Source organism: Hakea prostrata, chromosome 2 (genome assembly GCF_041222555.1).
Source record: "Hakea prostrata isolate BN-2017 chromosome 2, UWA_Hpros_2, whole genome shotgun sequence".
NCBI classification, from domain to species: domain Eukaryota; kingdom Viridiplantae; phylum Streptophyta; class Magnoliopsida; order Proteales; family Proteaceae; genus Hakea; species Hakea prostrata.
In genome coordinates this window covers 53,456,624-53,481,802 of record NC_142601.1, presented here as the reverse complement: position 1 = coordinate 53,481,802, position 25,179 = coordinate 53,456,624, and the positions used below count along the sequence as shown (strand labels likewise).

At 38.1% G+C, this 25,179-nt stretch overlaps 1 protein-coding gene across 1 annotated transcript in view; it reads right to left on the bottom strand.

The window, feature by feature from the left end:
* LOC149024882 (protease Do-like 7) overlaps positions 1-25,179 on the bottom strand; it is a 118,347-nt gene that overhangs the window by 55,125 nt on the left and 38,043 nt on the right. The window contains 6 exon segments of the mRNA XM_089145076.1: positions 416-465; positions 7,969-8,049; positions 8,165-8,272; positions 14,710-14,775; positions 15,266-15,322; positions 15,460-15,525. Coding sequence (XP_089001202.1) covers positions 416-465; positions 7,969-8,049; positions 8,165-8,272; positions 14,710-14,775; positions 15,266-15,322; positions 15,460-15,525 — 428 coding nt within the window.

Genomic DNA, 25,179 nt, shown 5'->3' with positions numbered 1-25,179 from the left:
AACCCAGATATCCTAATCAGATTTGGAAGGCCATCTGTAGGGATGCTTATTCAAAACTCTCTCTCCTTCATTACAAACCTCTTGCAGATACCCCGTGGAACATGGAGTTGTTTTTACTGGCGGTCTTAATAGCTCTTTGTTGTTTTCTCCAAGGCTAGCTTAGCCTGGGAGCCCCCCCCCTCCCTTCTTTCACCCGTTGAACCTTCTTCCCTTCGGGATGCTTCAATAAATTTTTTCACTAACGAAAAGAAACTAATAACTTCATGCTTACCTTTTATAGCATACAAGAGATGCAAACTGGAACTTAAACCAATTAGCATTTAGCAATACATGGAATATATGTACGCATCAAGGATCTAGATATAAAATCCAAGCGACATCAGTATGTTGTAAAGATATACTAGAATGTACTCACCCAGGTTCAGCAACATAAACAAGACCGCAGTTGAAACGGAAATTTCTAGCCTGTTTTCCAATTATGGAATGAAAAGAATATATTAACTCCAATGACATTCTGAAAATGGTTATGATCATAACAAAAAAATGAATGTCTTCTTGACAAACCACTTTTTAACTTGAGGGAAACACAAGCAGTACCCTGAGTTTGGAATGTTTCATGGTACTGTGATATGTTCCTATGTGTGTTCATTATGCATGGATAAAAGCAAGTTACACAACAACATATCTTAGACAATTTTTCGAAGGAAATTTAAAAAACAAGTGTTTAGGTGAAGGAAATTTAAAAAACCAGTGTTTGGGAGTCTCTTTATCTAATCCTCCTGGTAAAAATGTTCATGAATAAATGATTTTGTTTTCATATGGCTTAAATATATTAAGTGCATGATTAACGATGAGTTCAGTCATGCAAACCATGTGTTGCGGCTGATCTGGTTATATCAAATCAGTGGAAGCGCTCATTTTGTTCAGACAATTATTGAAAACTATTTTATCTAATCCTCCTAGTTCAAGAATTATTGAAGTTCAATAATGCAAGCGACAAAATGTTTGGATAAACAGATGGATGTTTATATGGAAATCTAGTCACACATGTGCCGCACAAATTTTCCAGAATTCACTTGGCAGTTCTACAGAAAGTTATGTCAATTTTCAGGTGTCAAAATCTGTATGTGCTGCGGGTATTTTTCAGAGTTCACTTGGCAGTTCTTCAGGTAATTCTGTCAATTTTCAAGTGTCAAAACAATGTTCTGAGCTGAATATATGGGTCTACTTTATGGTTGTTATTGGCCTAGAGAGAAGGATCGCATTCCTTGTAGGCTGAAATAAATATTTGGATGTAGTTAATCTCTCAGCAACCAGTTCAATGGCAGCAAAATCAGATGCAATGACTCAATATGCAGTGTTATTTGGATTCCATCACTTAAAAGATCATTCCTTGCTGTCAGGAAAAGAACTTATCGCAGATTCATCAGCAAAGGAAGGAACTATTTTCCAATCTTACTTTCACTTGGGGCACCCATCATCATTTTGCCAGGCAAGATATTGTATAAGACTCCTTAGGAGGACCAAGATATCATTTCATCCCTTGTTGCCAAGGTGTCGCCTAAGCATCCTGGCCCTTCTTTGGATCAAAGCATCCTGGTGTCGCCTTGTTGCCTTGGTGTCACATTGGTTTTTGTTGCCCTCTATCACCTTGCCTCGCCGTCGCCTTAACAACTGTGAATTCTCATCACTTAGTTATGCCTTCTTGCTTGCTCATTTACTAGAGGTGGATCCTTCAGACAAATCGGTTATAATGCTCTCTACTAGTGGCCATCCCAAATATGGGTGCAAGTCAGTTTCCTTTTCTTTTTTTTTTTAGTTAATGTACCCCTAGAGATCAATCCTGATCAACTTGTATTCTAGGAGTTACCTGTACATCTAGTTTTCTGGTACGTTCTCTTTTTAATGTCTAGCAACCAAGTGTGTCAAATGTAAAAATACTTTGATTTACACCATCACCATTCATTTTATTGGAGATCCATTTCGATTAAAGGATAGATCTTCTGAACAATTATCAAATTTGAAATGCAAGGGTCTTCACCAATTCAAATGGTATAAAGACACTTTCATCTCCAAAGTCTTAACCAGAGATGATGCAAATTCATCCTTCTAGAAAGAAAAATTCATCACAGGATTACCAACAATGTTTTCTGAGAAATTGAAGTAGCATCTGAGAGAAGACCATAACAATGAAATCCCTTACAACAACCTTACTTACGGTAATATCATTAGTTTTATACATGAGAAAGCACTTGCCTTGTGTACAGACATGAGATTACATAAGCAAATACATAAAGAATCCAAGGCGTATAGCAAGGAGTTAGGTGGATTTTGTGAACAGTTTGGGTTCGCCCCAATAAAATACACTAAAACCCACAAATTTCGTAGGCATAGAGACAAGTATAATGAAAAATACAAGTCCTCTGAACCCTACTACAAATCCCATAAATACAACTCCAACAACAAATACTATAAAAATACTCCACCAACAAAAAATAAAAAACATTCCAAACCAACTGCAAATGAACAAAGAAGAACATTTACTGGAAAATGTTTCAAATGCAACAAAGTCGGTCACTTGGCCAAATACTACCACATGGCACAAAAGGTCAATCTGATTATTGATGATGAAAAAATTCGGAGTTCAATCCTCCATTTGTTCGTTGAACCAGAGAGTTCGTCTGATTCCAAACACGAAATCAATAACATCAATACTAATCTGAGTAGTCTTTTAGACGACTCTGAAGCCATTCTCTTCCCATGTCCTTGCGACGGATCACGAATATGTGAATGTTCAACAAATACCATCAATATGATTAAGAATGAAATTATTCCAAGTTTCTTTCTTGATTTTGTTGATCAAATATAGGATCCAGAATTAAAGAAACAATATCTTGAACAGGTTAAAGAATCTTTAATTCTGAAACCTATTCCCACACAACATTCCAATTACAACCTTAACAACATTTACAATCGGTTTAAACCATCGTCATCAACACCTTCTCTCTCAAACAATGATTTCCAAAGTCAAGCTCTTGAAACTTTGACCAATGGTCTCAAAAGAGAAGTTACCCAAATAAAATAGGAGTTAAGCCTTCTCCAAGGCCAACTCTCCAAAATTTGCACCCAAACAAATACTAACAATGCTGAACAATTTCCTAAACAATTTGTTCCTAACAATGCTAAACAATTACTCGACAATTTTGTCCCTAACCAGGACTTCAACCAATTGATCAATAGCATCCATTTCCAACAGTGGCATGTTCGAGTTTATCTCGTCATCAATGATTCCTTTACCTTGTCTTCCATTGCCCTAGTTGACACTGGTGCAACCTCCAATTGCATCAAGGAGGAACTTGTCCCTACCCAATACAATGAAAAGACTACCCATAGGCTTTCTGGAGCCAATGGCCAAAGTCTCGAGTCAATTACAAGTTGTCAAATGTTTGCATTTACAACAATCAAATACGTCTCTGGCAGGTTTTTATCATTGCCAATGTCATCTTAGGACAACCATTTCTTGAGATGATTAAACCATTTACGGTGACTGATACTGGAATAACAACCAATGCTCTTGGTAGAGAAATCCGCCTTGAATTTTTGGAAAAATCCCAAATACAACCCATTAACCATTTAAAAGAGATTGTTTTTTCAACAATACATCAAATTCAAAATCATTATCCATCATTACTTGTTTGCAACATTGCATCACATAATTTTGTCGAAATTTCATAAAAGCATGCATCATTGCATCATTACACCCCTAATTCTTTGGTATATTCATCTTTTCAAGAATCCCAACTATCCATCATGGCACCACTCAAAGCCCCCTCTTCTAATATCATCATTAAATCCAAGGATTCCTATGGCATTCAGTTTGCTCAGGCCATTGTGGCTTCTAACAAGCCTTATTCCCACATTGTAGTTGGTGCTAGCTCCACAACAATATCCAAACCAACAAGAACTACTTTCGTGGTTCCCTGAAACAATACAGACCAGAGTCACCACTCGGTCCCAAACCAAGTCCAGCCAGTCTTCCGGCCGAAGCCAATACATCACCAAACCATTATTCCAACCCCTGATTACTATTGAACCTTTATGGGCCCATGAAGACCCTCTCATTGTGGCTCAAAGATTATTTTGGGTAGGATGGAATTTCCACTCCAACAATCGAAATAAAACCCAGGAATTCTATGAATACATTCTAGTTGACATGGGCTCTGTCATCTGGAAACAAGCTATGGCTAGAGATGATCCCTCTCTAGTAACCCACACAACCATCATTATCCTCAAGGTCCTAACACTTGAAGATTGGGGAGCTCACCTACTTCATTGCCAGACTTTCTCCTATGAAAAATACAGCCCGAACCAATAGAGTTATGTCGACTACATAGATGCAAGGCAATATGCATTCTTCTTCCAAAACAAGCAGGATCACCATTCTTGGTTTTTCTGTTTCGACCACCAATTCCCCAAAAATACACGATTCCCCCATTGGTTCACCATCTGGCGGGTTACACTGGACCCCTTGAAGCAATACTACCTGCAAACATTATAGAAGCATTCAACATTTTCTACCAACACACCACTGCTCTCCCTACATACCCAAATCTGCTCAGGTTCTTTGTCCACTGCAATCTTTCATGGATCATGTATTGGGAATTTATCTTTGGTGAACACACGAATGCCCGATACATGATTGACCCGAGTAATGAATGGACTATTCCATGTCTTGCTCGAGCCTATCATATCAAATGCTAGGACAAATGCGACATTTCCAAATGTAGCACTCTTGCCCTTATCAAATCATTAACGGGGCTTGAACCAATCCCCACAATTTCTCAAGCTTCATCCACCAGCAGTAAGAAAGCCAAGTTGTTGGCTAAACAAGCTTTGCTTGAAACTCAAATCACCGCCCTCGACAATGAAGATGAGGACGACAAGGATGATTATGAACAATCCATTAGTGACTCCATGGTATACCATTGTCACGTTGGACAACATGCACAGGATCCACTGAATGATGAGAAGGAGGACGATGATGAAGACCTTCTCGTTGAATCCGTTGCATCCACCCCCTTTATTCGTGTTACAAGCAAACGTGGCCGAGGATGTGGTAATGGACAACCTAAAAATACAGCCAATACCATTGGCAAAGGCAAAAGGCCTGCTTTGAAATAATGGCTTGAACAATTACTTCCAGTTCCCAGGATGTGACGTTGAGAAATCGTTAGCCATAATGGCATCAAAGAATGGTCCGTAAGCCACGACGGTAATATCAGCACCCTTTTACCCAAGGTAATATATGGGTTACCGTTACTATTCCGGCCTGAATAGTCCGATATGTCCTATCAGTCCTATCAGTAAAAGGACAACCGGTTCATCATTCTGGTTTAAGAATGGTCCACCCAATATCTGGCTTGGTCAAATAGGATAAACCAATCCACCCAAAACCCGGCTCAGCCAAATTGAGTTAATCACTTTGAACCGGACCAAAAGGGAAAACAATGTCTTTGACACATGGAATGCCTTGGAATGGTTCATCTTCAAAACATTTATGCATCCAACGATGCAAAGCAATTCTGCATCCAACGGTGCAAAACAAAATATCTGCATCCAACGATGCAAAACAAATATCTGCATCCAACGGTGCAAAACAAATACTACCTCAAATGCAATTTCAAAGGTCAAGATTCAAGCTTCCAATCTGACGGACAATATTAAAGGTTCCAGACAAGATATTGTTCATAAATAGTTATCTTATCTCAACCTTATATTATCCATGAAGATTACAAGAAAATCTCAAGGAAATAATCTAGACCGTTAATCAAGATTACATGGAATCCAACGGACATCCTTCATCAACAAGGATTCTCCTTCCTCTATGTTTGTAACAATGTCTTGTATCATCTCTGATGATATATAAATTAATCTCTCGACCTCTCTCAATCTCTCTCAAACTCTGTTGCTCTTTATATCCCTCTTCCCTCTCCCTCTCGAACTCTCTCTCAATCTCTCTTTCTCAATCTCTCTCAAAGTATGTCGCTCTCTAGATCCCTCTCCCTCTCGAACTCTCTCTGAATCTCATGTACTCCTCTTGCTCTCTATATACCTCTCGATCCCCTCAATCTCTCTCAAAGTCTCTCGGTCTCTCGATCTCTCGATCACTTGATGCCTAATCCTCTATTGCAGAAGGCCTTCACCGAACCCTGAAATTACACGAACCAACCTCCTCTTCCACTAGACCTCTCAAAGATAGCTGATCAAACCATTAAATTGGGCGGTGGATTGCGTCAGGTATGTGCTATTCTACCGTTATCTTTTTGTTTTTTTTTGACAAATAGTTCAAGTTCTGCAAGACAAACATTTTCGTTCTTTTGACAAGTATTTTATTATCTGTCTTCTTCTTCCGATTTCAGTCCAAAACAAGGAGAGTCAGGATTTCTGTGAGTCGCGAGAGAAGATTATCAGGAAGAAGACGACAGGTTGAAGAACACAAGAAAATTACAAGAAAATCTCAAAGAAATAATCTAGACCGTCAATCAAGATTATATGGAATCCAACGGACATCCTTCATCAACAAGGATTCTCCTTCCTCTATGTTTGTAACAATGTCTTATATCATCTCTAATGATATATATTCATGGTAAATATTTTGTAATCATCATTCGGCCAGATCTTGCTAGGAAAATGCCTTTGACGTGGTGGTGCCTGTGGTGCCCAATGTTGGAAGGACATAAAGTGGATTTCATTAAATCTCAGCCAAACAAAAAGCATGCACAGATTATACCAACTTAAGTGAAATAAATTGTTTTCCCTTGAACCAAGATGGACCATTCTTTTGTGGGGTTGAGATTTAATGGAGTCCACATGGCATCTATCCAGCTCTAGGCACCACAAGCATCACCACATCAAAGGCACCAGCCTAGCACAATCCACGCCGGCCCCTTTCAATATTAAATCCTAGCTCCACCCCTGTTAGTGAATTTTCCTATATTTATTACATGAATCAGCATGATGTCTATCGAATCTGTCACCACTGGCTCGTCTACTACGGAGGATGCTCCTATTATTCATGAGCGAGATTTTTCCTGTTTCAAATGAATTCTATTAAACTCGACAAGACATTCTTGGATGGTCTCATTCTATTGCTCTTACGGTGGGTGCTTGAGGCCATACTAGTCATCTTCACAATACAATAGTTAAACCCATAGTTATCAAGGCGTCACCTAGGCATTCGGGCGGTCCCCAAGGACATAGGGCAAGCTTCGCCTTAAATGATGTGCATAAGGCAGTTGGCTTGACCCTCAAACTTATCTATACATTGCGTGAACAGCTCCCAACTAGCATATTACAATGCAATGGGGAGTAGAGATAGAAGACAAAAGAAGTTAGATTGAAGAGAAGGTAGGAAAGGAGGAAACGGGTGGATGAGGAAACGGGTGGATTACCTCCCTCGCAAAGTATTAGTTGCATAACCACCACCAAATTTGAGGGTCCCATGGAAACAAGGACAGGAAATAGGAGAAGCGAGAGATGGAGAGACAGAAATGAGAAGAGGAGTTTTCCTCTCATGTTTTGACATTTGGAGATATTAGTGCCAAACACCTTTCCTCCCTCTCCATCTTTGTTAGTCTTCAATAGGCAATGCCCATTTTAGCACACTAACCCCACCCCCCCCCCCCCCCCACCCCAAAAAAAAAAAAAAAACACAAAACAAAAGAAGGGGGAAGAAAAGCTAATGTAAAACTAAAAACCCTTAGAAAATTATAAACAAGTTGCCTATGAAAAAGATAGAAGAGAAAAGAAATGCATGTGTTCTCCAGACAAAATGGAATTTTGTTCAACAGTTTCCAATTAAAACAAGACAAGCATCCATACATGTTTTATGGTGTACAAATACACATGAAAAGATATATAAGGCTGCTTAAATTATTATTCCAAAAAAAATATGGAAGGATAACCAACCTGTTGGTAGGAAAGGGGGTGGATCACTGCACCGCTTATTTCAAAGAAATAGCTAGGAGTTATCAAGTGCAAATCTTGAACCTGAAGCATCATTGATAAACATAAAACACTAAATCTGTTGCAGTAAAATGCAGAAGCAAATTAAGCAACAGAAATTATCAGTCAACCAAAAGTTGAATATCAGAACATGTATTACCACTAACTCCACAGTCAAGGAAGTGCAACCTCTTTCAATCTGCAAGTTAATCCTCTTTCCAACACTATCATCAAGTAAAGTCTCTAGTTTCAGAAACTGAGTAAGGACCTGCAGTAGATTTTTCAACAAACACAAAACAGATCATGTAAATAAACAACCAAAATGTAAACCCTGAGGAAAAAAAATCAAGAGTCATGGTATATAAAGAGACAAAAATCATTCGACTTTATTATCCTTTTATTGTTAATGGGGCTGAATAATTTAAATTAGTTGAAGAAAGGAGAAAACAAATAAATTATGAAAACAAAGTGAGTGGATGGATCCAGTGAAATACTATTTCAATGACAAGAACAACATCTCACATTGCACCATACATACCAAATCCACACAACACTGCATCCATTAATGGTGTATATTCATTAATAGATCCTATACCTACTTGTAAGAAAATAGTCTTGATTCCTCCAATTTTTCCCTAAATAAATTCTCTCTTTTAAATATTTTAAAAGTTCTCTAATTATAAAATAATTCTACTCCTACTGCTATTCTTTTTTATGATTTTATTAGCTTTGAATTTTTGGTGCACAAGTTCAGTAAGAATAACCCTCAAACCAATTTGAAATCTATTGAGTTGAAAATTCTTTTACGCAGTTACTATTAAGATTTGGCACCTTTTGAGCAACAAGATGCCAGAACTGATAAATCTGCAGGTCAAAGATCTGGAGAAGACATGAAAAGCACCTAGCATAGACAATTAGAACATCATATTGGCAATTAACCTTGTAGCAATCTTCACTATGAAATAAGTCCTAGAAGAAAACTGTAACACCTAGACTGTATAGGCTGAGGGAAATAAACAAGTAACGAAGACTGATGCAGATCTAAAGACCACAAGAAAAAATAAAGTAATATTACAAATAGTGACAATGGCAGTAGAATTGTATGCTTTACCTCATTGAACTCCATTGAACCAGTGGCTCGAAGCTGAAGAGTTTCTAATGAGGTCAGGGGAGGGGTTCTTTATTCTTTCTTCTTCTTCTTCTTCTTCTTCTTCTTTTTTTTTTTTTTTTTTTTTGTTGTTGTTGTTGTTGTTGTTGTTGTTGTGGGGGGAGGGGGAGTGTGGATGGAGCCCAGACAGATAATGGAGGAATGGGAGCAGATTTTAGGATACATGAAGTGTGAAAACATGATTGCCTAAAAGAATATAAAGGATAGAACAGGGTTGCCGGGTATCAAGCCAAAAGGAGATAGCCGAACCATCAGAAAAGGCATAACAGGTAGCAAACAGTACAAAAGGCCAGAGAAGAAGTTTTCTCTAAACCAAGGAGGCCAAGAGAAGATATGAACAAATCAATTACACCCAGACTGAATCATGCTTAGTTGAGATAGACTACCCAATTCCCACAATTCAATTCAGCTTGGGGCATTGGAAAATCTTCCCCAGCTTAAAGAAACATTTCATGCTGAGTTTCAATTTAACCCATCAGAATTCTGAGTTATTCACCTGCAACTGCACCGGGTTTATTTTGATACTAGACTTATTTCTGGTCATTACCTTGAGATCTTGACTGCTGTAGCATCTAATTGACTGAGTACACAGACCTGTAGTTGCAGTCTTACTCATCATACCTCATGTCAATTAGGACTCTCTACAGGAATGATTCCTACCCACAACAAATCTGGCTTTCCACTTACTCCATCAGTAAAAGTTGATGATTTCTTTTCCTTCACAATATAAGGATCATAAATCAAATTTTCAGAACATGCTCTTCCTTTATCCCCTTTATTACCCTTTGTCTTTATTATACTTTAAATTCCAGAGTTATCCTCTCATCTAGAAGTCAACTTCCACTCACATATAATTTCTTTACTCTTATTTTTTTTGGGTTTCATTTATTTTTGAAATTTCCATCATCTTTGAGTTGACTGGAAGTTCTATTATTTGGACTATGCAATAGTAAACCCAATAAGGGTTTGTAAGCATCACTCTTTTTTTGAAGAAAGTGTTCATATTGGCAGAATATAAGCCACATACCAATAGAAATACCTAGAACTTAGATCTCCTGATTCCTCTCTCCAAATTATAATCACTATTAGTGCTTTCAAAACATCTATTTTCTCTCCAGATATCCATCTGAATCACCCCCTACAATCACCTTTTTTCCTTGACTAATACCTTGCATATATCCATCCACGTTTACCCAAAATTGTAACATACCATCTTCATCCAATCCTACTAGGTGTGATTAAGCACGAAGTATAATGAAAATATCTTCCTCCAACACAAGCTTGATGGACATAATCTTGTCTCCCACTCATGCACACCCACCATCCACTACCATCCCCCCACTATTTGTACTACTTTCTCTCCCATTTGCCAAAGTTAAAACTGTCCATTTCCTAGGCCTATTTTAACCCTTCCATCTAGTCTCCTGAATACAAACAATACTAATACTTCTTGTTTCCAAAGTATCCACCAAATCCAGATTCTTTCCCACTATGGTTTCAATGTTCCAAGATAGTCATCCAATCCTATGCTTTTGGACTAGCTTAACTACCCTAGACTCCACTTACCACAATCCTTGAACCGTAACCTGGTGCAGAGGCAATGGGTCGCACACAGTGGACATTCCACAGTGTTGAAGTCTAGCAGCAACAACTAGGGTAAAGCTGTCCCGGTTTCCATGATTTCTAGTTATTATTTTAAGAGTTTTTCTTACTAAATTTTTTCTTCTAATTCTGCCACCAGTTGCCAGGGGCAGCGGCGTCCTACTTTGTTTGATAATTTGTTAAGCTACAATTATAAATAAAGCTAGACCTGTGATTAGAAGCACAAAGCCTAATCACAGGATCTTCTCTTCTAAAGTCTTGCTACATCTCTTCCTCTCTTCTTCTCACTCTGCTTCTTTGCTATTCTTGGTTACAGGATCCTGGTTTCTATAGACTAACTCAACACATAAAAGGAAGTGATTAACAGGATGCGTCGTTTTTCAGAAACCAGAAAAAGGAAGTCATATACCTTCAGTCTCCAATAGAAAGACAACATATGAGAGGAGCTCTACTCAAGGCAAATCAATAATACAGTTAGGAAATAGAAGAAGAAATTGAGTCAACAAAATAAGAAAATCAGAACCCCAACCAAAAGAACCTAGATGGGAAGAGGAAAAAAGAAGGGTAATTTTCATCCAGACCCCCTGAGGTTTGATCCAGGTCACTTTTAGTCCAGTTTAAGTTTTCTTTTGCATATGGCTCCCCTGTAGTTTTAAGAAATGATTAAATAAGGACACACTTAACAAAAATAGCTAGTTTAATAAATTTTGTGACAAAAATACCCTTCTTTCCTTTGGACTTCTTTTTATTATTTTAATTTTAATTTATTAAAATAGATATCACCAAAATACCCTTCGGTTCACCCTCTTCACCTCTTAGCTTCTCATCTTCTCCTCCTCCACCTCCAATTCCACCACCACCACCACCATCACTTGCAACTGCAATTGATGAACCAACAACACCAGAATCGCCTTCATGGTTCCCAGAAGCAGTAGCACCACTTGAATTCCTTGACGAATCAGAAATCATCCTTTGTTCGTCCTTCCCGCCCTACAAAGTTATAAAACCCCTCGTAATTTGATCTGCAAAAACTCGCTGAAGTTTTGTATCTGATTTTGTTGCGAATGAAACTGGTTCATTTAATCTCCGGACGTGTTGTCTTTTAAGCGAAGAGCAGAAGCCTTTTCTTCTCCATCGTATGGATGCGAAGAATATTCTCGGCTTGCCTAAAACCCCTTTCTCTGCATCTTAGGAGAAGAGACCTCGTTCACAAAAGGACTCTCAGAGAAAGCCTGATGGGCATTTCTCGGGAGTTTTTTTTTTTTTTTTTTTTTGCCTTCAATTGGTTGCTTCTTCTCTTATTTTAACTTTATTAGGGTTCTCAAATTATAGGTTCATGCGCTTACAGGTGGTTTGGCGCCGCTCATACCTTCGATCAACGACGTTTCTGCGTTCTCAGTCGAACAAAGAAAAGGCAAGGGACATTATTAACGAGTTCCTCTCAAGTTTTGATTTAGGTTCTTACCTATGCCGAATATTCGTAAATTATGGTTTTTCAGTTGCTAAATGTATGGCTTTCTGGATGAGTTTTGAAACTTACGGTAGTTAGACTTTCGGAAATTACTGAAAATGCCTACTTTATTGCTCGGGAAAACTAAAACTAAAATAATAAAAAGAAGTCCAAAGGATACAAGGGTATTTTTGTCATAAAATTTATTAAACTAACTATTTTTGTTAAGTGTGTCCTTATTTAATCATTTCTTAAACCACAGGGGAGCCATATGCAAAAGAAAACTTAAACTGGACTAAAAGTGACCTGGACCAAACCTCAGGGGGTCCAGATGAAAATTACCCAAAAAAAAAAAAAAAAAAAAAAAAAGAAGAAGAAGAAGAATTGTTATGAGCTCTCTTGGAATGCAAATAAGGGGAGATGGTCAAAGAAAAAGAGAGCTAATGAAGCAGGATACCAAATAATTATAAGCTAACAGGTACAAAAGAAACGAGTTTAAATCTTAAGTCAGTGCACACACAGTCCAACAGTAAATTGGGTCAGAATAATCTATAGCAACTCACAATAACAAGGGCAAGTAAGTAGAAGAGTGGCCTAGACAAGACAGAAAAGTATGCCTAATGACATACGCACAAGGATAAAAGCAACAGAATCAGGTATTATACAGGAAGGGTGATTTTATCATATGTTTTATATGGTAACAGAAAAATGCAAGATACGGTAATGATATGTTATATGTATGGAATTGCATAAGATATGGTAATTACAATTTGAAAGCATAAATCACTATTAACCATCAATATCTAAATATCGTATAAAAATAGGAGAACAAAGTATAACGAGCGAAGTGCATTTCTGATTCTATATATAATAGGTATCATATCAGTACTCAAAGGAATGATATGTATTCAGAATCAAAGCCTACAGAAGGACACTTGAAACCTTGATATAAGACAGGATATTCGAAAGCAAAAGGCCATGATAAATGCAGCCCAATGATATCCTTCAATGGAAAATTTAAGCAGTAATGAGTCAGAGAAAAAGCACAAGAACCACCTAATTATATGGAGAAAGAAAAGACACATTAAAAATGCTACAACTTCAAAACAAATTAAAAGTGATGCACAAAAAGCACGAAACCAAACTTTGGAAATCAGGAGACATGCAACCAAAATGAGCAGCAACCACTCCAAATAAAACAGAAGCACTGTTAACCTGCATAGATCAGACAAATAATGCCACACCATTATAACCCCTTGCACATGAAGTACATAACCCCAAATTGTATAGAGTAAGGGATCCCACAAAGATCCAAGGCAAGGAGATGGGGTAACAAGGTACTAGACTTAGAGTCTCAGGTTAGATTCAGGTGGGAAGGAGATACCTGATCAGAAACAGGAATAGCATCCTAATATTATTTTTTTTGGATGAATAAATAATTAAATTAAACGAAGAACCAAATACAAGAGAGATCCAAGAGGGGATCAAAGAAAAGGAAAGAGTTGGGAGTTGAGGCCCCAAGAGACAACAATGAGCCTGTTCCTTGGGGAGTCAACAACCGGGGGGTGGGGAATAGAACTAAGTCTAGCAGAAACATCAAAAAAGATAGCATTCCAAATCGAGTCAATGGAGCGGGATTTTGAAGTCCACCGTCTGAGATTACGCTCCCACCACAAATGGTGGATCATGGCACTAAAGACAAGTCTACCAATTTGGTCACAAATGGAGGTACCTGACAACTTGCTCAAGATCCAAGAGCAATCACGAGTAAACCCAAATGTGGGCAATGGCTTTTCTCCAAAGGGAACTAGAGAATGGGCAAGAAAAGAACAAATGCTCAATGTCCTCAGTACCATTCCAACACAAAATACAGTTTGGGTTAGCAGGGATATGACGGCTAATAAGAAAAGCTTGGGTGGGGAGGGCTAGGTTAAGGGCACGCCAAAGGGTTAGCGAATGACAGGGGATATGACCTTTGAACCAAACGAGGGGGAGCCAAGGGGGGAAGGGGAAGGGGAGCGGACAAAGTTCCATGCTGAAGAAGTGGAGAAGGACAAGGTGGAAGATGGGAGCCAGACTAATGAATCATGGCCGGAGGAGGAGATGGGGGGAAGGGAATTCCAAATTTGTGTGAGACTGAGTATTTTGTGTAGCATCCTAATATTGATTTGCTACAAACTGAGTATTACCAGCCCCACGTAGTAGAAGATCAAGTGGACCCAAAACCATACAGTGATTGCAAGCGACACACATAGATCAGCTGTTCACTCAGTTAATCCAAATAGATACATGGATATATCACCCAAAAAAAAGAAACTCTTCACTCCCTTGTACAGCAAAAACTTCACAGAACAATAACGTATAGCATAAACTTTGTATAACAATAATAGATAGCATATACATCACAGAGAATTGCATTAACTACGACAGAACCATATATGAATATGGGTTATCAAAATTGGGAATTCCATTATGCATCACTTACCTCCTCATTCACCCGAACAAGAATATCACCGGGCTCCAGATGCTTATGAGCTGGGCCACCTGGCACCTGCAATACCATATGTCATTCTGAGCAATCATAGTGAACGGTAGCCCCAATGGGCCTGCCTGATGGCTAGGTGCGGAGATGGCAGATACTTACACAAGCTGGGTTGAGTTCCTCATAAGGAACTCAGACAGTGGCATAGAAGGAAGCAAAATAAAAGGTGGCATAAAAAGAGGCAAAAAAAAGGTGGATATTGCACTTTACAAGGGAAAAAGCATCCAATTTAAACAGTGCCCTTTCTGATTTCATCCCAATCCAACAAAGTTTTATAACATGTTCAACAGTTGTAACCCATCCCATCATGAACTGTCTTGGAAGGAACACTCTGATGGGGCTCATCATTTAAATGATTGCAAGGAACAAAAGATTGAGGCTACACAACCTAAATCACATCAACAACGTGTCCTGCTTTAGGTGTAATATTTTTCTCAAGAGAATGTAACTCACCTCTAATTCTCCAAAAAAGGGTAGTAATCAAATAGGAGGCACTCACCACAGAATCAACAACAAGCATTCCAGTTTCATCAGTAGGAGATGCATGCCTAACCAACTGCTCAAGCAACAAGCCCAAGTAAGGCAAAGACTTGTTTAATTTCCTTGAAAAAGGAAAAATAATAAAGAAACTAGACTTGAAGACAGAATGTAAAAGAAATGAAGAGAAAAAGAATCATAAGAGAAACTCAGTACCTGTTCTATTTCAGTCCGGAGACCAAGACGACGTGTCTCGTCAAATCCTTTATGCAGAAATGTCACCTACGATGTAGACAATAATGTCACACAAAACAAGAAGAATCCTCACAATTTTGAACACAACTTTTTTCTGGTGATAATTATTTTAAGCACTACTACCATATTATAAGTTATCAGAGACTCGTTACACATGAATACAAGTCCAACATATTATTTTCTGAACTTTCAGATCATAAACATAGTCACTAGTGCAGTCATCAAAAGAAAGGAAAGAAAATAGCCTTCTGTATCCCTTTAATTTGGATAAGCAACAACCTATGTGCTTCACAAGATTTTCTGTTATCATACATTAATATGTCATATAATTATATAATAATTAGTATCAAATCCACGCAGGTGCAGCCAAGTTATATTTTTCACAACCGAAAGAATTGTCAAAAATTCATTAAAGTCAAAAGGAATTTACAATAAATCAAAAATAAATTACAAAAAGTCTGACTTGCAGTAGGATGGTTTGATTAATATTATCCCAGATGGAAGCCTAGGTCAGAACTGGGAGGCCCATAAATCATGGTCGCAACCCAATGGGCTGAAACAAGCCTTAGAAAGTTACATTATAGGTTGGACCTTTTATTTTCTAGAGTTTTATTGTCAATATGTCCAAGTTATGAGCCTATAAAGAAGGGCTGAAGTTGGTGCATGAGACTGATAGTTAAATGTCTGATTTTTTTTTTTTTGGTCCCCTATATCTGCTTGGATTGCTTCTAAATTTAAGTATGCTTACTCTAGAGTGTTGATCTATGAATTTGTGGAGTCAAAATTAATTTTGGTTCTTAATATTTTTTTTACTTTATTAGTAAAACTGTCCAAATTAGTAATGATTTGCTGAACTATCAAGGCATCAATATAAAGTCATAAAGGGTGTATGTAATGAAATATTTACTTAAAAATTAAAATTAGTAGGTAGAAGTATGTTTTGATACCTGGAGTCCTCCATCATCTTCAACCCAACTTTCTTGTAGTTGGAGCCATTATCAGTTGCAATTTGGATCACATTCTCCACTCTAACCTCCTTCACCACTTACTTCAATAATTTGAAAATGTATTTTGCATCCTTATCTCATTGGATGCATCTACTGACTTGAGAAACATTGTCCTCCCATCACAATTCAACATAAAATTGATAATGGATTGTCTAGTGGGATCAGTCCAACCATCAACCATCAACCATCACAGTCACTCCATGATGAGTCTATATGGGCTTTAATATATTAATGTACTCATTTAAGTCCTCTTTATGCTTAGGCAAATAGACATTATATACCTCATGTGGGTGGGCCCCTATACGCCACTCTCACCCCTGCTTGTCTCCTCAATCATATCCCTTTAGTAGGGCCCTCGGGCATGTGTTGGAACACTATGGTACATAGCCCATTTGGAGAAAGACATCCCACATTCTCCTTCACACTCTCCCACAAGTGCTTCAACTTTCTTTGTTTATGCTCTCGCCTCCTAAAAAGGGCCGGATCATTACAAAGAATCTCAAGATCCGGATCTATAGCATGTGCTAATAAAGTTCGACCCCGTGTTGGGGCCCGTGGGATAGGAATCTCCTCTCTCACACTATGACTCCTCCTTATAGAGACTTGGGAGCTGCGGGAAGAGAGCTACGTGTGCTTCCCATACCTACTAGCTCTCTAGAGGACCCACAATTGATAGCCTTTTATTGCCTCCTAATGTCATCAATCCTCGCCTGCTCCCTATTCATCATCATCACCCTCCTCATCTGTGCGGAATTTAGATCAAGGTCACATCCATACTCTCTTGGCTCTGGAAGGTCTCCTAGGCATGCATCCTTGAACTCCTCCCTCTATGTTCTCTTCTCTTTCCTCTTTTGCTTTCCACTAGCTAAGTATTATGCCATTGTCTTCTTCACCTCTTAAGGCACCTTAGTGCATCCTGTGACATTTTTATCTCCCCCAGCTATATGAACCTTTAGTCTAGTGGCCACTAGCCCCACCTCCTCCTATTTGTTTATTGCAGTAATTACACTCACACTTCTTCCTATCAGTTGTCAGTGGCCTCCCGTGTTGCCAAGCTATGTTTGACATCTTTGAAAGAGAGTGTCCGATACAATAAATACACGCTAAGTATCTTAAAAAGCTCCACAATATGCTCCAAAAATTACATACATGCTTCTAATAATAATCTCCTATTTTTAAACATAAAACAAAAATTAATTAGTATTTTTTAATATCTAAACAATTTTAAAAAATATATAAAACACACACTAAGTATCTTAAAAAGCTCCACAACATTCTCCAAAAAGTACGTACATGCTTCCACTAATACTCTCCTATTTTTAAATTTAAAACAGAAATTAATTAGTATTTTTTTAATTTTTAAATTATTTTAATAACTTTCAAATAATAAAAATATATAATTAACAATAAAAAAAATGATTCAACACCATCATAGCAATATGGTGTCTCACATACATTAATTTGAAGCTCATACATCTACTATACATATACACTTTTAGCAATATACATACAACAACAACAACAACAACAACAATAAGCCTTGTCCCAACTAAATGGGGTCGGCTACATGGATTCTTGCCCTCCAATCAGTTCTGTTCGAAGCCATGCTAGATATAAGGCCTAAGCTATACATATCATTTCTCACCACTTCTCCTAAGGTTATCTTAGGTCTACCCCTAGCTCTTCTAGTTCCTTCAATATGGATTATATCACTTCTCCGTACAGGAGCATTTACAGGTCTCCGTTGAACGTGGCCGTGCCACCTCAAACGACTTTCTCTAAGCTTATCACTTATGGGAGCAACTCCTAGACCAACTCTAATATGATCATTTCTTTTCTTATCCATCCTAGTTTTGCCACTCATCCATTTTAGCATCCTCATTTCTACTACATTGAGTTTATCTATATGATTCTTTTTAACAGCCCAACACTCTGCACCGTACATCATAGCTGGTCGAACAACGGTCGTATAAAATTTTCCTTTAAGCTTTAATGGAATACGCCAATCACATAAGACCTCGGACTCACCTCTCCACTTCATCCACCCTATTTCTACTACATTTCTAAATCACCTCTTTTACTTATGATTGAACCTAGGTACCTAAAACAATCACTCTGAGGAATCTCTTTATCGTCAAGTATCACCACCTCATCATCTGCCCGATCATGACTAAAGTTACAAACTAAATATTCTGTCTTCGATCTACTAAGTTTAAAGCCTTTTGATTCCAAAGCTACTCTTCATGATTCTAATTTGGTATTAATCCCCACTTGGGTCTCATCAATCAACACAATATCATCCGCAAAAAGCATACACCAGGGGACCTCATCTTGAATGTCTTTGGTTAATTCATCCATTACCAGTGCAAATAGATATGGGCTTAAAGTTGACCCTTGATGTAGCCCAATTGTTATCGGGAATTCATTAATATGTCCCCCCCACTGTTCTAACACTAGTCACCGAACCATCATACATATCCTTAACTATATCTATATATCTACTTGCAACACTTCTGTTCTCTAGTACTTGCCAAATTAACGCTCTAGGGACTCTATCATAAGCTTTTTCTAGGTCAATAAATACCATATGAAGATCTTTCCTACATTCTCTATACCTTTCCATAAGTCTCCTAAGTAAGTAAATAGCCTCCGTTGTAGATCTTTCCGGCATAAACCCAAATTGGTTCTCCGTAACTGTAGTTAAGTGTCTCAAACGGGTTTCAATTATTCTCTCCCATAATTTTATCGTATGGCTCATCAATTTAATGCCCCTATAGTTATTACAACTTTGAAATTCATAGATCAACACTCTAGACTAAACATTCTTAAATTTGAAACCAATCCAAGCAAATTTATGGCAAAATCAAAACAAAAATAAAAAAATGGATGTTGGATACTTGCCTTAAAAGATTTTTAAAAAATCCACCAATGGAGGACCAAATCTATATTTGAATGAAATGTAGTTCCACAATCAGGTGAAATGAGGGATGAAAGCAAGAAAAACCCCAAAAACATTATAAAAAAAAGTCGAAATCCCGAGGGGCGAAACTACCGAAAGTGGCAAAACTAGCGAAAATCTGATTTTTCATTCGAAACAGATGACTCTATAAGTCACGAATGTGTCGTTTCAGCCAAAAAAAACATACTGGTACCAAAATTTCGGTACATTTCAGCCGAAACATTGGACTTTAGGGGGAAAATGTGATCTCGCTTCGTTTTCAATTTTTCTAGATATTTCAATCAAAATTTCAGTAATTTTGACCAAAATTTTACACACACACACTTCACAGATACACATACATATGTATAGAGGCATGGGCCTTGGCACAGCGGTTGGTGGACCACAATTGTAGCCCCGAAGTCAAGGCATCAAAACAAGCTCCCAGCAAAAATTGTTGGGGTAAGACTGCATAGGAAAATTGTCGTCTCAAACTTTGCTAGTATATATATATATATATATATGTGTGTGTGTGTGTGTGTGTGTGTGTGTGTGTGTGTGTGTGTGTGTGTGTGTTGTGTGTGTGTGTGAGGTGCCTTGCAGCACTGGTTGGTGGACCACAATTGTAACCTTGAGTTCAAGGCATCAAAACAGCCTCCCAACAAAAATTGTTGGGGTAAAACTACATAGGAAAATTGTCATCCCAGACTTTGCTTGTGCAGAAGAATCCTTATATATATATACACATAGCACCAGTGGGGCAGGCCACAAGGGCATCGTAGAGAGAGATCTCGCCACTTAAAAAAACTGAGATCTCGGTCAACTCGGTGGCCCATCTCAATGGGTTTAGGGCCCCAGTTAAGCTGAAACTTGGTATTTAGCCTACTTAAGGTCTTTTGAACACACTGGTGGCCTTGGATTTGTGAGAAAATAACCCTAAGTATGTCTTCTAAGTCGACCCTATGTGTAAAATTGAAATGCTGTGAAATGCAAGGTTAAACAACATGTATGTAAAGATATCAGGTAATTCAAGTTATCAACTATCAAGTATTAAATACATCACACATCAAACTATCAAAGAACTTAAATGTCATCAAAATTTTACAATCATAAGAAGTTTTAGACTTTTAGTAAATCATAAATCAAAATCCATAAGTTCACAAGAGTACAAGAGTACAAGAGTAACAAGACTACAAGACAGCAAGAGTACCACTCAACATTCTGCATCAACTGATTCTGAACGGTGGCCACATATGACTCCCAAGTCAATTCATCATTGTAGTATGTCACATATAGGTTTATGTGAGACCGATATGTCTCCATATCAGAATACTAGAGGAAAAGCACTCTAGGGTAACCATCAATCGTGGGTGGGTGAAAGAGCCATTGTTGCTCTTGCTATTCATGTTGCTGTTGAATATATGGGTAGGGGTTTCTAACACCAGTCAATCAACAACCCACCTTCACTCCCATATGTGTATTCTCCAGGTGCAGGGTCTTGAGGAATAGCATGATCTCCATAAGAAGAATACCCATTGTAATCTGACCAGGTGTTGTGGTCCTCGTATAGGTACTCTGATGACTGCCAACTGGCCAAACTTTGCTATTGTGAACCACTATGACTATGATCTAGGCTCATGCTTCCCATGTTCAATTCAAGATCCTATATGCTCACATCATCATTCATTTGCCCCTAGTTTGATTTACTCTTCCTACTCCTAGTGTAAGTCTGGGAGATAGGGGAACTGTGGCTCGTATGTGTCAGTTGACTCAGACCTAGTGGAGGTGACTCCCTTTGTTGACCCTGACTTCCACCAGCCTAATTGCCTCCATGACTTAATGGCTGGCTTTGAGGGATGGTATCAATAGCACCATCTGAACTCCCACTACTAGACATCACCGCAACTGTTTCAAGTCGACCAGGTGGCTCCACAAATGGTACACTTGGTCCTGCTAATGTTGCTACAGTAGCCTGACCCTCATCAGAAGACATGTCGTTAGCCACAGCATCTGGGCCCATGGCAACCGCAATGGTAAGATTAGGCTGCCCTCATGGCCCATCCAGCATTGGGCCACCTCGATCCCTAACCCACTGATATATAACATCATCTTCCTCATCCTCTGCAGGGGGCTCGTGGAATATATCAGTCAACTCAATCGGTTCCCGATTTTCGTCATCCATATCATCTTGTATGTGTCCTACTCTCAATCTTATGTTGTAATGCACATACATTAAGTCCTCGAGCCTCTTACTCCCCAATCTGTTATGTACCTTACAATGGATGAGCAAGAAGGTGCTCTAGTTCCTCTCACAACCAGAGGATGAGCAAGTTTGTGAGAATACTTTAATTGCTACGTCCCTGAGATTTGGTGAGCTAGTTCCATATAACACCCACCAGTCATCTGCATAACCAAATATAAGAATGAATTAGGCAAGTAAATCTTAATACTTATATAACTTATCAACTATCACTTATAGAGTTATAGACTTATAGTAATGGACTATTTACCAGGAATCATTTTTTTGCCTAGTTGAAACTATAGAAGACTTTCCAAAACTCCCAGAGGCAACCCTGAATTCCCTGATCTGTACACCAATTGTTCAATTATTGTACTTTTACTACCATATATGCACTAATGCAATAAGTTGAAGAAACAATTGAATAAGTTCTCACCTCTCCATTAATTGTCCCCTGCATGACGGGATTTGGCACAAGCTTCTCCACCACATCTTGCACCGCATTCATCAACCTTGCATTAAGCTCCAAATCATTCTTGTAATGGTACTTTGGGTTGAGGTAATAAGCTTGTATTTTAGAAATAAAAAATTTGGTTAGTGACTTGGTTGTTTACTTGTTTATAAATTATAAGTTATAACTTACAACAAATTAACAATGTAAATTAAAGTATACAACAAAAATTTAAAGACTTAAAAATGACTCACCAGCCAAGTGCAAAGGATGCATCAAGTGCGTCTCTCATCTTTCATCGATGATCCTCTCGTCGGATTTGAAGGAGCCAAAGGCAGCAGCTCTAACCAACTCTTTCATTTGCTGGAGGGCAGCATATATGTGGGGCATTGTGGCTTCTTCTTTGATTCCACCATCCTTAAAACAAACACAATAGGCTCTAAAATGTCCACTGTCCTATTAGTTGCCTCCAAAAGGAATGATTAGCGATGATTTGTTGGACTACTACTGCATCAGGATGACTAGATCCACGCTAATTAAACCACTCCTCACTTGCAAACATGTGCCGTAGACCCACCACTTTCTTCTGGAAACTTTTCAAAGCTACATAGTTGGTGGTGAATCTAATCAATCCAAGTCTAACTAGATCACCCTTACAATGGTTCATCATCATCTTTAGCACATAACCACGGTTATAAATAAAATTACTGACCCTTTTAGCCCAGTCAACCACAGCATTGATTGACTTTCTCTTTCCCAAGTCCTTCAACATAAGATCAATCGAGTGTGCTACACATGATGTCCAAAAGAGGTGGATCATGCTGCTCTTCTTCTTCATCAACATTTCACTAGCTTTCTTGAAGTTAGCACTGTGATCTGTGACAATTTGGACAACATTGCTTGGCCCTACCTCGAGGACCACCTGCCTAAGAAGCTCGTAAAGGTAAGCATCTTTGATTTTATCTAAGGCATCCACTAACTTAAGGAAGGATGTAATTCCATTGCAGCTTAGCATGAAATTAATGATGGACTGTCTAGTAGGACCAGTCCATCCATTATCCATCACACTAACACCATATGTTGTCCATCTTTCCTTCAATGAACCAATGTATTCCTCCACCTCTTGCTTCACCTTTGGTAAATATTTATTAATTACTTTCCAAGTTGTTGGGCCTTTAACCCTTACACCTGCCTAAGCAACTGCATTGATCATCCCCTGATAGTATGGTGTTTTAGCTACTTTGGTTGCAATGTTGTTGTAGAGCATGAATTTGTTGATCGTCAACCTAGCTTCCTCCTCCTTACTGCCTTCTCAACCTCCAACAAACATATATGGAATGCTCCTTTTGATAAGAGTCTTAATGCTTGAAGAGGGAGGGGTCTTGGTCAAATGTGGCATCATAATATACAGTCTTCCTCCTTCTTTAAGTCCTCTCACTTCCATGAAAACTATGTCTAGGTGGCATGGATGCCCTTGACCTCGAACCACCTGCTCCTCTTGTCTGTTCATATTGCCTCACATTCTCAAAAATGTAAGGACTGTTTGCTAGCTTCCATTGCAACCTTCATCTATCTCCACTCGGCCTATGACTCAATACCCGTAACCCTCCTCTCCTCATCGTCATTTGACTCCTCATCAACATCAACAAAACGTTTACACAGCACAATATCCTCAAATTCCCTTTGCTTTTGTGTCATTTCATACTTTTTTTGTCTCCCTCCCTTTAAAGTTGCTGCAATTGCTTTTTGCACTTCATAAGGAACCTTGGGACACTTGGCAACATCTTTGTAGCCACCAGCCAAATGTTGCTTTAATCTTGTTTAACCACTAGAATTCAAGGTCTTGAGGCAATACTTGCATTGGGATTTTTTCTTGTCGGCAATCAGTGGATCCCCATGTTGCCTAGCAATGTCTAGAGTCCCATTGCCAATGCCGCCACTCCCACTAGTTGCCATTTAAGCTACAAGCATACAACACTGAAATACATACATGAATGTTCCCAAATAATCATTAGAATAATTTTTAGATAAATAAAAACATTTAAAAACAATTTATAAAGCAAAAAAACAAACACTTTGTTCTAAGATAACATATATATAATGCTCAAACAGACATATTTGTATTTTTAAAATAAACTACATAGTATGAGCATCATTTAAAAAGAAAAATTAAAAAAAGGATAATTTTTTAATAAAATATTAATTTTCATAATTATTTTATTTAATTTATTTATTTATTTAAATAAAAAAAAATACAGTAAGCATGATAATCAAAATTATGACTACATGGGGTTCTAGACCTCTCAATATAGTTTAACATAAGTGATAATCACATTCATATCATAAGTATTTTTTTTATTTTTTTACTTTAATTTTTTAGATATTATATTTTTTTAAATGCAAAAAAAAAATTTAATAGTAGAAAATTAAATTTGTTTCCATGAAAATGTAGATCGAAGCTAGTAAATCAACATATATTTATATTAGACTCACAAAATAAATTAATAGCAGAAAATTAAATATGTTTCTATGAAAGTGTAGATCGAAGCTAGTAGAACATTCTATTTGAAAAAAATCAAATTTAGGGGAAAATCTTACCTTTGTTGAAGATCTAGTTGAAATAGGCTTAAATGATGATAATTTGATATTGCAGATGTGTTAAGGATGTTTAGAAGTTGAATTCCCAAAAAATTCCGGCCAAAAATCAAGTTTCCAACAACTTTTGAGAATTACAGCGAGAGAGAGGCGAGAGAGAGGTGAGAGAGAGGCGAGATATGCCTCTCTCACATGAGATAAGTGGTTTTTAAACCCCCTAAAGCAGGTGGTTGGACCAGATTTGGCGAGATCTTGCGAGATGGCGAGATCTCCCATCTCTCCCATCTCGACCCTCATCTCGACTCGCCCTCTCAAATTAGCGAGATATCTCGCGAGATCTCCCACCCATGGACCACAGTTACAGCCGAGCTCAATTATGTACATCTCTACTCAACCGAGATAAACACGTTGCTCCACTCCTACACAACCCTTTTGGCCCCTTGGTTGTTAT